The 15,671-nt window shown below is 40.9% G+C and overlaps 3 protein-coding genes across 3 annotated transcripts; 1 reads left to right on the plus strand and 2 right to left on the minus strand.

The window, feature by feature from the left end:
- The first annotated feature begins 699 nt into the window (after positions 1-699).
- LOC112638212 lies at positions 700-1,720 on the plus strand. The gene is made up of 4 exons (XM_025409452.1): positions 700-838; positions 912-1,080; positions 1,180-1,268; positions 1,467-1,720. Exons 1-4 carry the CDS (start codon positions 790-792, stop codon positions 1,718-1,720), a joined length of 561 nt encoding a protein of 186 aa, XP_025265237.1. The 5' UTR covers positions 700-789.
- A 41-nt stretch (positions 1,721-1,761) lies between these two features.
- Positions 1,762-2,996, minus strand: LOC112638213 (putative nuclease HARBI1). Its single transcript, XM_025409453.1, has 3 exons — positions 2,781-2,996; positions 2,147-2,706; positions 1,762-1,771 (listed from the first exon to the last, which is right to left on the minus strand). The coding sequence occupies exons 1-3, from the start codon at positions 2,994-2,996 to the stop codon at positions 1,762-1,764; spliced, it is 786 nt and encodes a 261-aa protein (XP_025265238.1).
- Positions 2,997-5,941: 2,945 nt separating this feature from the next.
- Positions 5,942-9,788, minus strand: LOC112638214. The gene is made up of 3 exons (XM_025409454.1): positions 8,635-9,788; positions 6,886-8,566; positions 5,942-6,832 (listed from the first exon to the last, which is right to left on the minus strand). The coding sequence occupies exons 1-3, from the start codon at positions 9,786-9,788 to the stop codon at positions 5,942-5,944; spliced, it is 3,726 nt and encodes a 1,241-aa protein (XP_025265239.1).
- Positions 9,789-15,671: the final 5,883 nt, after the last annotated feature.

Here is a 15,671-nt window from a genome sequence, read left to right on the forward strand (position 1 = left end):
GCGACTGCGATTCCTAAAGGCACAATTTCACGCAGCGAGTAAAAGCTGGCGTTTTACCCCCACTCCATCAATTTTCGCCAGAATGGCGAATTCAGCGAATAAACGCTCAAAGTTCGACACAGTCCAACTTTTAGCGAATTGAAGCAACGCTGAAATTTAAATTATTTTAATTAAGTGTAAAAGTATAAAAGAAGAAATTATGGCTGAAGGGTTTAATGAATTGACAGCACCCGAAAATATAAACAAAGTTAGTATATATTATATACATACAATAAACATACTTATAGGTTAGACTACTCTTTGTTTCTTATTTATTTATGTTAGATAGATTAATTTTGTTATATTGTGTTAATAATAATTTTGTTTCTTATATTTTAGGAAAGTCTGTTGCCCTCGTACACTTGTGGTGTGTGCGAAACTATTTGTACTGAACAAGAAATATCTTGTCATTCACCTTGTTTGGAGGGATATGACAAATGCTTTATAGATGAGAATTTATATTTTTATCCTCAAATCGGTGAACATTAGTAACATTTTCATTATTATATATTTTATAAGTAAATACATTACAAGTAACATGAACTTTAATGTGTAGAAGACGGACATATAATACGCAAAAGTTTAATAAATGGTGAGGAGGCGATCGTAACAGATACCATCCAGGTTTCAAACCAAGAGGCCAAGAGCAATTGGCGAAATAGTAAAATTTTGGAAGAGGAACAGCTCATCGAAGAAATACATAAACGTCCCCCGCTGTGGAATTTCAAGCTTCCTCTTAGTGAACGAACTATGCAAGCCAAAAAAAAACTGTGGGAAGAGATAAAAACAGCGATGAACAGTAATATTTTATACTCATAATTGGGGTAAGATTAAGTAGAGAGCCATTAAACATATTTTTGTATTTTTTCTAGATACAATAGACATTGCGACTATGAAGAAAAAATGGAAGTCATTGTGCGATACTTATAGGACGTATAAAAGTAAGCAGCAGAAACCAAGCGGTTCAGCAGGGACCTCACAAAAGAAATGGGTGCACTTCGAACGAATGAAGTTTCTTAGCGATATGCAGCCCGAAATCGAGTACGTATTTATGAAATAACGAGCGTACAAACATATCTTAATGCAGTAGTACATATTTGTTTATATTCATTGCATATAAAATTAAACTGTATGTTACAGAACTGTAACCAATATCGCGACATTTCTCAGCGAAGAGTCTAATGATACTATGACTTTTGATGAATGCAGCAGCAGTGGTCGTGGATCACGTATGTTAATTTATTAATAATTTTTTTATGATAAGTATTGAAGGGAAATGAAAAATTAAAATTAATATTTGTAAAATTTTATTTTTTAATGAGATTTAAAAATTTTTATCTTTTGTTTTCAATTTTTCGCTACTCTATTTAATCTACAAATGTAATTAAAATAAATGTAAAAAAAATACAATTTCTAAATGATTGTAGGTAATCACAAACGTAGCTGCAGTAGCATAGATAGCGAAGATGGTACCAATTTTGACCGATTAATTGATGCTATAAATCAACCGATTAGCATACCACCATTTGTGCCTCCTACGCCACCACCCTCTGACAAAGCAGCTTTGTATGGTAACCTTGTTGCTGCTCAATTACGAGAAATCAATCCTCAGATTATGGATGACTTAATGCTACAAGTGATGCAATTGCTTAATAATGTTAAGAAAAAAAATTCTAATTAAATCACCGCCGTTTATTTCCTCTACCGACTGACAAAGCAGCTTTATTTAGTTCTACAAGTATTAAATAAAGAATAAAGTTATAATATATAAGTTTATTATATAATAAAGTTTATAATATGTGGAAACATTTATATTTTTTATAGGTTTTTGTAATAAAAAATTATTTGTAATAAAAAAATGTTTATATTTATTAGTATTTTATCTATTATATAATATTATACAAATTACATTATATAAATTACATTATAAAAATCATTTTTAAAATTTTATTTAGTTCTATTATATTGCCACGGTACTGCTCCTTCGTTATTAAAATAATGGCAAAATTTATTTCGAATTTCTATATTTTCTTTTGAACTCGTGTTTGATCCGCAGTTTGAGATTTCTCTGAAAGCACATCCATCTTCCGTGATAGTTCGCCAAGACCCTGGTTTAAAGCCATTTTGATAATCATCGACATCGATCACAGATGGAGGAATATACATGTTTATATCATTGTCCTGTCGACGAAGCCAATTATGGAGACAAACAGTTGCCTGAACCATTAGCTTTGCATTTTCAGGACTGGCGATAATTGGTTTTCTATATATTCTCCATTGACTAGCGATTATACCGAATGTGTTTTCTATTATTCGTCTTGCACGACTCAAACGATAATTGTATATATCTTGTTCTGGTGTAAGTCCACCTCTTCCCGGATACGGACGAAGTAAGTATGATTTTAAAGGAAAGGCTTCGTCTCCTACAAGACAATATGGTAAAATAGGTCCCCCTTCCTTAATCGCTGCTGGCTGTGGGATATTCATTCGACTTTCATCGAACGCTTTTCCTATAGCACTCTCCTTAAAAATACCGCTATCACTTCTTCGGCCATAAGCCCCAATATCCACAAATCGAATAATGTAATTTGCGTCGCAGATGGCCATGAGTACTATACTGTGACTATTTTTATAATTAAAAAACGCTGATCCAGCATTATTGGGACACTAAAAATAGAAGGATTATTTTTAATCGTACTTCTTTTTAAGTTATATTATACACTAACAATGAATTTACATACTTGAATAATAACATGCTTGCCATCTATGGCTCCAATACAGTGAATAAAATTCCATTTTTCATTGAAATCATTGGCGATATTTAACCAGTCTTTTTCTTCAAGCTGGCTTGAAAGAACCAAAGGGCACAAATAATCCCAAATTGCTTTGCACGTTTCATGTATTATAGTACTCACTGTTGTCACTCCCACAAGATATTGATAAGACATTGATGTCATCGAATCTCCGGAAGCAAGATATTTACAATATTTTATATAATAATATTTACATATATGCATTAAGTAAAAATTTATAACATTAGGTTTGTTCGTGTCACATGCTCTAATATACTTCTACTCCAATGTGCTCTAATACGTTTACCGCAAACAAACCTATTGTTTCATACATGCACTAAAAATTACTAAGTTAAAAAATTTAATTTAGTTAAGCTAAACAAACCTCAAGGTTAATGCCAATCGTTCTGGTGGTGAAATAGATTCTCGAATAAAGTCCTGCTTCTGCAATTTGTATCCAATTATTCCTAATAATTCCTCCAATTGAGTTGCAGTCATTCGGAAGTAATTGTGAAATCGTATGTCCTCTAATATCAATTTCGGAACCGATGCAAAGAAGAAACTGTGTTCATTACGATTTTTAAAAATCGGAGCTACCCAAAACCTTTTCTTCTTATATTTATTTCTTTTTTTTTTAACAAACAAATACGCAGCAACTGAAGCAGCTATACGTCGTCTTCTAATTTGAGCTATAACCGCCACTGTATGTCTATAATATTTTACGTACTCGATGTATTGATTATAATATTCCAACTCCATTTTTATACTTGTTGCGGTTATGTCAGGTTATGTACTTAGCAATCGTCGCTTTTTAACGCTGCTTTGCGTTGTGATGAAATGGGGGTAAAACGCCCCAGCTTTTATTCGCTCCATGAAAAGGATAGAGGCGATAGTGAACAGCTTTTTAACGCTGCTTTGCGTGGCGGTGGAGTGGGGGTAAAACGCTAGCTTTTATTCGCTGCGTGAAATTGTGCCTTAAGACGATCGATCCGAATAAGGTAATCATACAATTGGGCGCTAAAACTCCCGATAAGCAACAGTCGAAGAGAGGGTAGAAAAAAAATAGAGACGGCGAGATGAGCGCCGCGAAACGGAGACTCGTGAACGAGCTGCACGCGCCGGCGAGAAAGAACTTCCCCCGTCGCCGCGTCGCGGTGCGCGGATACGACGATCTGTGGCAAGCGGTTGTCGTCGAGATGCGTCCTTACGCCGGACGGAACAGAGGCCACAATTACATACTCACCGTCATCGACGCTCTGAGCAAGTACGCGTGGGCGGTACCGCTCAAGAGAAAGAGCGGCAACGAGGTCGCTCGAGCTCTGTCGAGCGTGACGCGCGCCTCCGGACATCGCCCGAGAAATCTGCAGACCGACAAAGGAAAGGAGTTCTACAACGCCGAGGTGCGAAGATTCGTGGATAGACACGGCATCAATCACTCGACGTATTCTGTGCTGAAAGCGTCCATCGTCGAGCGTTTCAATCGCACGCTCAAAAACTCGATGTGGAAGTACTTCACGCTGAACGGAACGTACAAGTGGCTCGACGCGCTGCCGCGTCTAATATCCGAGTACAACGCTCGCAAGCATCGAACCATCGGGATGCGTCCGATCGACGTGACGCCCGCTCGAGCGTCGAGACTCCTGTCGACGGTGTACAGCCACCCGAAGATCGCCGCTCCGGGAAAATTTCGACCGAACGATCCCGTGCGCGTGAGCAAGTACAAGACGCTGTTCGAGAAGGGATACACGCCGAATTGGACCGCGGAGATCTTCCGCGTAGCCGAGGTGCGAAGGACGAATCCCGCGACGTATCTACTGAAGGATTCGCGCGGCGAGCCGATAGCCGGCGGATTCTACGAGCACGAGTTGCAACGAGTCTCCGATCCCGACGTACTATATCTCGTGGAGAGAGTGCTGCGCCGGAAGGGCGACGCGGTTCTCGTGAAGTGGTTGGGGATGGACAGGTCGCATAATTCGTGGATAGACAAAGTCGACATATTGTGACGAACATACGTATATTTTCGCGCGATATTATAGACGAAAAGATACATCGCGCGTATTGTAACGCGTCGCAACGAATATATAGTATATACAGCGTGTGTCAAAAGTTCCGGGACGGCTGAATAATTTGAAAAATACGCATCACAGAGGGAAATGACCTAGACAAAAGTTGTAGGATTTTTCCCGGGCAATCCGACGGTGACCTTAGATTTGACCTTGGATAGTCATTTGAAGGTCACATAAAGATTACCTTCAATTTCTTAAATGGAACCCCCTATTTTTCATTGCATATTCTTGTAGCTTATCTCGAGAGCTTTCCAAAACACTATAATTAAGTACCTTTATATTAAGTACTTTTTGAGTTATAAGGCTTGAAATAATTTCTTAATTTTACATAAACCATAAAATATCTAGTAAACCATTCATTTTTCGATTATCTTACCTTCATACTTTTATGTACAAAATAATGAGAGGAATCAATTGGTGTAAAGAAAATACATAGTTGTTTCTAAGAAAAAATATGTAATTTGCAATTAACAATTCTATATTTTTTCTTAAAAACAACTGTATGTTTTCTTCACACCAATTGATTCCTCTCATTATTTTGTACATAAAAGTATGAAGGTAAGATAATCGAAAAATGAATGGTTTACTAGATATTTTATGGTTTATGTAAAATTAAGAAATTATTTCAAGCCTTATAACTCAAAAAGTACTTAATAAAAAGGTACTTAATTATAGTGTTTTGGAAAGCTCTCGAGATAAGCTACAAGAATATGCAATGAAAAATAGGGGGTTCCATTTAAGAAATTGAAGGTAATCTTTATGTGACCTTCAAATGACTATCCAAGATCAAATCTAAGGTCACCGTCGGATTGCCCGGGAAAAATCCTACAACTTTTGTCTAGGTCATTTTCCTCTGTGATGCGTATTTTTCAAATTATCCAGCCGTCCCGGAACTTTTCACACGCGTTGTATATATTTGCAATATTAAAGATAAGAAAATACATTGCGCGCATTGCAACGCGTCGCAACAAACATATATATTGTACAACATTAAAGATAATAAAATACATCACGCATATCTGTAAAAAATATATCGCATAGCGCTTAAGATCTATCCGCGCCTCTCCTCACAGAGGTATCCTGTAGTGCCTCCACGGCAGTGTCGGTCGAATCCGGCACGACGTAGCGCTTATCGTCGTACGGACTGAGCGCGACCTTCGACTCGCGCACGGTGTACACCTCGTGTAACTTGGATCTCAGGCACGACTGCTCGCGAGTCATCTCGATCTCACGTCTCAGGCAGCGCTCGTAATCGTCGAACGTCAGCGTTCTCGCGACGACGCTGCTCCTCACGCCCTTGCTCTTCTTAGTGTCGCCCCTACCCTCGACTCGCAACGCGTACATCTTCGCTCTGAGCCCGACGAACTCGAGCATGAGAGCGCCGTTGTTTTCGTCCTTCATCAGACCGAGAACCTTCTTATTCGCGCGCGGCACGCCGTAGGGATTGTCGACGGCGTAATCGCTCGTGTCGAATCTATCGATGTCGCGCTTCATTCGCTCGTACGCGTCCTCGCACTCTACGCTATAAATGAGACTGTCCGTGTCGGTGTACAATATCTTACACTTATCGCCGTAGAGCGGCGACATGTATTCGTAGTGAAACGCGTACAGACGAATCTTGGATATATCGAGAATCGACATGCCTACGTAGATCGGTTTGTCGATCTTCGCCTCCAATTTGCGCAATTCCACGGCCATGAGATTCTCCGAGAATACGCTTCTACTGTGAAAATTCGGCTTGGAGATGAGCGCCTCGGTTCCGAATCGACCGTCCCATCGAGTCGCGAATCGAACGTCCACGCGATTGCGCACGTTCTCCATGGTCTTGCCGAAGACGGCGTTGTTCATCAACTTGTACAGATTCTTCTCGAAATCGTTACTCGCGTTAGTGCGTAAACGCGTGTTAAGTTCCACGTATCCGCGTAACCACGGCGACTGCGAGAAGCGCAGCGCGCGATGATCCTAGTCAGACGCAGACCGTGACGAACGCACTGCTGCAGATTGCGATAGTGCGTGACGTATCGGCGCTTATCGTACAGCGTGGCTAGGAGTTTGCTCTGCCGCTTCTCCGGCGGCTTATCGCGCGTGGGACAAAACGGTAGATCGGCGTGAGCGTCGTGCGCGTCGGCCGGATAGTCGAGATCGACCTCGAGAATGTAGCCGACGGTCGAGTCCTCCGTCACGGACATCACGTTGAGACTCTCGAGGTCGTCGACCCACTCGAATCGCTCGTACGGCAACGGCTGACACATCGCCCAACCGTACAGATTGTTGATATCGAGATACATCAGATAGATCGACGGTCGCGACGGATCGTACGCGCTTATGTACTTGTTGTTAGCGCGAGCGTATCTGTTGGAGCACTGACTCAGACCGCCGCGTATTCCGCGTTCCACGAACATCATCATATCGATATCGGTGAGCAGCTCGAAACGGACCCCCGTGTACTTGAGCATCGCGTCCCACGTGTATCCCGGCAACGTGAAGTAGTACGCGGAATCTAAACCGTAACTCTCCAAACAAGCGGCGCGAAAATTTTCGAACACGTCCGCGAGCAGAAGAACGTCGGTCTTCAGATAGAGATCGCTGTACTCGCCTAGATTTTCGACGCTGAATCGCTTCCAGACGCGCGTCGCGTGCGCGTAATCGCTCTCCGATACGATATCGCCGGTCAGAGAACTGTAGAAGGACTCGCGCGGCGGGAGACGCGTCTCCCGCAATCTCTCGACGCTGTCGACGTACTCGTACTGAAACACGCCCTTGCGCGTGAGAAGCCGGAAGTCGTCGTCCGAGAGATCGCGAAACTCGCCTCGCGCGATCGTCAGTTTGCTCTCGTCGAGATACGACGCCAGCTTATCGAAACCGGCGCCTAAAAACTTGAACGAGTCCACGAATCGTAATTTGATGTATCTGGAACGCGCGGCGTTTCCCCCGTCTCCCTCCGCCGCCGCCGCGCTATCTCGAACGGTCTTAGAGAAAACTATGTACGATTCCTTCGTCACCGGCAACAACTCGACGCTGCCGGGATACGCGTTAGCCACATCCTTGATAATGAAGTGTGCGTCGTAACCCGATAGATTGTGAAAGAATACGGGTATGACGTAGGGGTCCTTGTAATTCAAATTACACGCGGAATGCGCCGGACCTCTGAAACGGCCGGTCAAGTGACAGTGATCGCGCACGCGAGCGTCGTCGGCCTCGAACGGTCTCTCGCACGCGTGACAGCGCGACGCGCCCGCGAACGTCTCCCGCTCGTCAGACGTCAGATCCGCCATCGGTACCACGGCGTCGAGGGCGACCTTCGCGCGAAGCGCCAGATCGCGCAGCTCGCGCACGAACCACGCGACGCAATCCTCGCCGCGATAAGATCCGTACGCCGACGCGGCGTCGTCGAAGGAGCAACGCGTGTAATAGGCCACGCTGTGAACTCTGTGATGCTGAACGATCCGCGTATTCTTGGTTCTCCCGCCTTCGTCCCCCTCCTTCCTCTCCAACGCGCACTCCAGATCGGCGTACACCGCGAACGGAATTCGCTCCTTTCTCGAATGATGCTCGAACTCCAGCCACCTGTCGTCCTCGCCGGGAAGAACGATCGCGCAATCGTTCAGCTTGCCGCAATCCTCGCTGTGCGCCGACAGCTTCTCGCTCGTGCGAAAGTAATGCATGCATCTGAAAGAAAATACGAAATAAACGCTAGCTCGATATCTCGCTCTCGCTCGCCGAGATCGAATGCTCACCGATCGCACACGTGCGTCCTGTGCTGTCGCTTGCTCAACTGCGAGCCGATCAGACGAGACAGATCTCGAATACAGGCGAAATGTCCGACCGCGTTACCCTCGCGCGTCGCATCGCTCAGATACAGCAGATTGACGTGTCTCTCCCTCTTTCGATCCGTCAGACGAAGAGGGACGATGCGAATCCCGCCGTCACCGTCCTTCCCGCGTCGTCTCTCTCCGACGGTGTACACGTTCACCGATATATCGTTCAGACGCTCGAACCGTCCGATTCCGTTCAGAGTCATAGGTAACTTCGAGCCCTCCAGATTCAACACCTCGGAGTAATGCGGATATCGCGAGCTTCTCTCGCAGTGCTTATCCACGGGATACAGAGCGGCGACCACCGACCACGCGAAACACGCCTCGTCGTCGGATCGCACGTTCATCACCGCTCTCTTCGTTTGAATCTCTCGCGGTACTCGCACGTGGCATCCCGCCCGCATGGGATTGTACACGTTCACGTTCACCGTTAGATCGAGTATGCGCGACAGGGCCCATCCACTGTCGCGCTCTTGAAACTCCTCCAAAGACGCGACGGTATCGCCGACGACGCGAGTATCGTACCACTCGCGCAGATCCGTCGTGGGTAGAAGGGGATGGTTTCTCGTGGCGATCGTCTTAACGGCGATTTTATCGCCCGACACGAATTCTCCGTTGAACGTTGTGTTCACTTTAACGCTGCGATATCGGCCCATGACGTCGCGCACGCGGCGGAGCACGGTGTCCCTCGCGTCCTCGAGAAATCTCAGAAGTTCGATGTAATCGAGATTTATCACAGCGCCGGTCAACACGCGTCTCTTGAAAGCCGTCTCGACCTCGGACCACGAGAATCCCTCGCGCGACTCGACCCCGCTACCGCCGTCGTCCTCGCGTCTCGCGACACCCGCGCCCTCCCGCTCGAAGCGTCGCCGTAGATCGTTCCTCGCGCCGATCACTCGCAGGATTCGGGCGACCAGAGAGGTCCTCGCCCCCGTGGAGATTCGGCGACTCGCGTCTAGGCACCTCTCGCGCAGAGTCGCGAGACACTCCTCGCACCGTCGCGTCCACGCGCGATAGTCGTCCGTCGTGACGACATCGCGCGCGCTCTCCAGCGTCCGGCGCTCTTCCTCCCGCATGGTCGCGTCCTCTTCTCTCCCTACGGCGATTCGTCGTCCTCTCTCTCTCCTTCCCGCGAGACCTTATCCACAGCGTCTCGCCTCGCGAATCCACCGGCAGCGAAAACCCGCGACGCGTCTCGGTCGCCCGCGTATCTCCGGCGTCGAATCTCGCCGCTCTTCCGCTACACACTAGGACCGTCTCGATTCACAGCTCCTCGCGCGCGTCTCGAAGACCGATCGCCCGCCTCGTCGAATAGGTCGCGACGCTCCACGCGATCCTCTCCTTAACACTCGAACGTAGCGGTCGATCGGCGGATCGACGCGCTTCTCGCTCATGACAACTCGCGCCTCAAGCGTATCAAATCCACGCCGCAGAACATATTTCGGCGGAACGGATACTCGCGACCGCTGTTCTCGCGATCGTACGTGTATCGCAGAGTTCTACCCGCGTTACCTCGGGCGGGAGAATCCTGCAGCGCACGATCGGATATAAGTATCGTTCTTCCGGTTGGGGATAATCGAACGAGTGGTATTTCCACACGCCGTTACACATATAACCCTTCGGATCCTGATGATCCATTGGATACTTCGCTCTAAACCACCTGTTTAGATCATAGTTGTAAAAATCGGCTCTGCGACTGTGGGCCAGAGCCGTCTCGACCCACAACTCCTCGCGTCGACTGTGCGTTTGAACGGCTCTTCTCAGATGATACGTCGCGACGTTCCATCGTGCGCTCTCCTTCAACTCGATGTCGTCGTCGCCTATCGGGCGCGTGAACACCTCCGCCGCCCTACCGTCGGCGGTAGAGACGATTTTGGCGGAACTCGCGCCGCTCATACGCGCGCCTCGTCGTTCGCGAACCTATCTTCCCGAAAAAACGATCGGATAGACCGATCGCGAGGCGTGTGCGCGCCTCGAAACGACCGTCTTTATACTCGCTCGTTCGAGCGATGACGACGTCGCGCGAGCGGGAAGAAGTTTCTCCGCGGTCGCGCGGTTTTCGCCTTCGGAAACGACGAATCCGTCGAAATACCGCATTCGACCGGATTCGGCGCGCGTTATCGCGCGCGCGTCTCTCGCCGCTGCGCGTTCGAGAGAAAGAAACGACGACGGAAGCGTCGCCGCGAATATCCCTCTCGTCTTAGCGCGACGCGCTCGAGAGGAAGGAACGGCGACGGAAGCGTCGCCGCGAATATCCCTCGCGCGCGCGCGAGTAAATCCTAACGGAATCCCGTTCCTCTCTCGTTATCGCGCTTAAAAGGAGAGATAAGCGGCGAGTCCGAGAACGCGCGACGACCGCGATATCGCGCGAAACCGCGATATCGCGCGCGCGCGACGAGGTCCTCGTCCGATCGACGCGCTTTCCGTCGATCCTCCAGAACGAAGGATCGACCTCAGTCGACGAGAGAAACGCCTCTACTCGCGACGTGTTCTCCCGATACATTGTACGCTCGTTTACGAAACGTGCGCACATTTAGGTTAAAATTCGAGCGATGCGCTCGCGCGCGGTGAACTCGTGTTCGACGTCTACGACGAGACGAGGCGAGAAACACCGCCGCGCTCCGCGTGCTCTCCCGATATATCACGCGCCTTTTTTACAAACGGATATAAAAAAATATTCGAATTTACATTCGAGCGACGCGTAAGACGCGATGGAAACGCTCGAGGCCGCTTGTCGCTCCCTCCTCGGCGCGTCGAAACGACGCGAGCCTGTGGAGGCGCGTATGTGTCCTATCTTAAAAAGTGTATGTTAAGTCGATTACTCGAATATATCGAAATGTTGAAGCCTCCTTTTCTGCGATGCTGATTGGATGCTGGTGCATTCCGATATATTCGCGGTTAGGTCAGGTTAGGTAGCGTAGCGCTCGAGCGCTTCGTCATCCATAACCTATTTGTTACTCTTTCGTGTTACATAGTAGTGCGTTAAGAAAGAATGAAAAAGAATCTCGAAGAGGATAGAAGAAGGAGAAAGAGAGAAAGAAGAAAAGTCGAATAAAGAAGATATGTAAATATATGTATAAATAATGTTTTTTCTAAAAGAAAGTATGAAAAACTTTTATCCGGAAAAGGTCATATTACTTGTACATATCCTCTCTGCATTATTGTATGTGCTCTTAATAAAACATTAATACATATGCAAGATAATATATGAAAGTTATTTGTAAATATGCATTATATGTTCTACATTATCTTATATACTATGCGCAGTAATGATTTAAAAGTATATGTACTAATGCGAATAGCATTCATTATTACTAATCTAATTTCAATATTACTGGAAGAGTTTGCTTATAAAAAAGTTTGTACAACAAGCCTGTTATCTAGGAAATCTTATATATTATGCGTAGTAATGATTTAAGAGTATATGTACTAATGCGAATAGCATTTATTATTACTAATCTAATTTTAATATTGCTGGAAGAGTTTGCTTATAAAGAAGCTTGTACAACAAGTTTGTTATCTAGGAAATATATAGCTATTCCTTTATATAAGCTTTTGTATAAGTAAACTTCCTAATATTAAAATGTTTAAATTTGATTAATATGTAATGTTGAATTCTATTTAAGTTTGTAGATAGATTTAAATTTATTAATTTAATTTAAATATTGTAAGAAGAGTTTGTTTATAAAGAAGCTTGTATATATATATAATATATAATATATAATTTATATACAGTGAGTTTTTTATCTTGAGACATTGAAATATCTCGTAAAGTCTAAAAGATACGAAAAAATGTTTTAAACAAAAATTATATGATTTTAAAGGGAACATAAGGTAGTGTTATTAGTTTGACCTTGAGGAGTTACTTGAAAGTTACGTGAAGGTCACTTCTAACCTTTTAAATAAGACATCCTGTATGTTTTGTATATTCTCGTAGCTCATCTCGAGAGCTTTCCAAAACACTATAATTAAATTAGTTTTTATTAAGTACTTTCTGAGGCATAAAATCATTTTCTTAATTTTATATAAATTGTAAAATATCTTGTAAAATATTTATTTTTCGATTATCTTATTTTAATACTTTTATGTACAAAATAATGTGAGGAATTAATTGGTGTAAGAAAAACATATAATTGTTTCGAAAAAAAATGTAATTGTTAATTGCAAATTACATTTTGTTTTCGAAACAATTATGTGTTTTCTGTACATCAATTGATTCCTCTCATTATTTTGTACATAAGAGTATTAAGATAAGATAATCAAAAAATGAATATTTTACAAAATATTTTACGGTTTATGTAAAATTAAGAAATAACTTTGTCTCATAAAAGTACTTAATGAAAATTAACTTAATTATAGTGTTTTAGAAAACTCTCTAGATGAGCTACGAGAATATGCAAAAACATACAGGATGTCTTATTTAAAAGATTGGAGGTAACCTTCACATAATTTTCAGATGACTCTTCAAGGTCAAACGAATGACATCATTTTATGTCTTCCTTGAAACCATACAATTTTTGTTTGAAACATTTTTTCGTATCTTTTAGACTTTACGAGATATTTCGATATCTTAAGATAAAAAACTAATTCTGCATATATATAGATATGTATGCATAAATTATAGATATGTATGCATGTATGTATTATTTGTATAATTTTTTATATATTATTTTTTTAAATTAATGTAAATTATTAATATTTATTTCTTTTGTTTCAGGAAAGGCGAGAAAGTTACAAAATTTACATAATAAATAGTAGAAAAAGAGGAAAAGAATAGTGAAGAGAGAAAATTAATTAAGAAAACTTTTTATATTATAAGTTATTTTAATTTATTTACAATTAGTATTTTATATTTAATTATATTTTAATTTTATTGTATTATAATATATTTTATTATTTTATATTTACAAAAATTTAATTAATATTTAATTTTATTATAGTAGTATTATTAATTATTATATATTGTAATTTATTTTATTTTTTATGTATATGTAATTAATAAATAAATCATATTATTTAGAAGTATTGATATTATTATTAATAATAATTATGATATTGATGATAATTGATGATATGAATGATATATAAATGATGACACTGATGATATAAACTATTATATAATATTGACGATAACAACAATAATAATAATAATAATGACAATGAAGATAATGATAATGATGATAACAAAATAATAATTTTAACAATAACTATAGTTTAATAACCATAACAATAACTATAGTTTAATAACCATAATAATTAACTTATTTATGTAAGTTAATTTATTTAAAGTGAGAAAAATAGCAATAATTTTATTAATTCCTTAAGCGTTGTATCGACGTCAATCTATATTTGGTCTTAAAGTAAATGATAATTGTAACTCCAACAATAATTCGTCAAATTCCATTCCTAAAGAGAATATTAATTTTTATCTTAATTGAATTTAATCTAATAATAATAATAATTTATAAATAATAATAATATTTAAATAATAATATATAAATAATAATAATAATAAATTATTAATATAGTAATAGTATATATAGATAGTAATAGTATATATATATATATATATATATATATATATATAGATTATTTAATAGTTATAATATAAAAATTGTAATAGATATTTCAATAGTAAAAAATTTTTTGTATAAATTATTTTTTTTTTATTAATATTTATTAATAATATTAAGTGTATATGTTTAAGATTTTATATATAGTATATTAATATAGAAAATTCTTATAAAATGACGAGACGTAAAATTGTACGTACTTTAGAAGAAAAAAAAGAATTTTTGCAACAACATCGAGAAAAAAGAAGGGAGAATCAACGACGTCGTCGTGAAAATAAGAAATTAGTTGAAAATTCTTTGAAAAAGTTAAATCAACAAACTATTTGTATTGCTGGTACAACAAATGATAATCGTGTAATAGAATTAGATATGCAAAATGAAGAAAATCCTTTAAGTGTTAGAGCAACATTACAATCATCTGTAGAATATCAAACTCGTTATCGATCACGGCAGAAAAAACGATCTTGTTTAAATAATATTAGTACACTATCATTTACTGATGTAATTGAATATTATATTGGTCCTATGGATGTGTATTGTATTCATTGTAATGCAAAACACTTTGCAGCTGAAAAAGTTTCTAATAGAGGATATTCATTTCATGATTGTTGTAATCATGGTGCAGTATGTGTGCAACCATTGCCTGAATTTCCTCAATTCATTCGTAGTTTATTTGATGGTAGTCACATAAAATCTAATAATTTTTTTCAAAATATTCGTAGTTATAACAGTTCATTTTCATTTGCCTCATTTAACGCTAATTTAATTAACTTTCAAGATAGACGACCTGGTCCATATTGTTTTAAAATACAAGGACAGATTTATTATCAAATTAATAAAGCATTATATGCTGTACAAAACGAAAGTCCTACTTATGGCCAACTTTTTATCGTAGATTCAAATGAAGCAATAAATCATCGTCTTAATCAAAATTCATACATAGATTTTGAAATTGTACAAAACCTTGAACAAATAATGCGGGAATTTAATGTATTTGCTCAGTCTTATCAAATGATGGGTGAAGAATTAGAAAAGCAACGACGTTTAGAAATGGAATCTGGTGAATTATTACCGGAGTTACAATTAGTATTTACTTCAAGACCAGATATGGATCGACGTCGATATAATACTCAAAGAATCAATGAAGTTGCTGCTGTATTCTCTACAACAGCTGATGGAGAAATTCCAGAATCATATGTTACAATACGTAATAAAAATACTAAAACTTTACAAAAAGTTAGTATTATGGATCCAAATGTAGAACCATGGATATATCCATTATTTTATCCATATGATACTCAAGGATGGCATCGTGATTTAAAAAAATTAAATAGTGATAGACGAATAACTAGAGGACAGTATATTAAATATCGTATAGCTATTCGT

This window comes from Camponotus floridanus, unplaced genomic scaffold (assembly GCF_003227725.1).
Source record: "Camponotus floridanus strain SB8 unplaced genomic scaffold, Cflo_v7.5 scaffold266, whole genome shotgun sequence".
NCBI lineage: Eukaryota > Metazoa > Arthropoda > Insecta > Hymenoptera > Formicidae > Camponotus > Camponotus floridanus.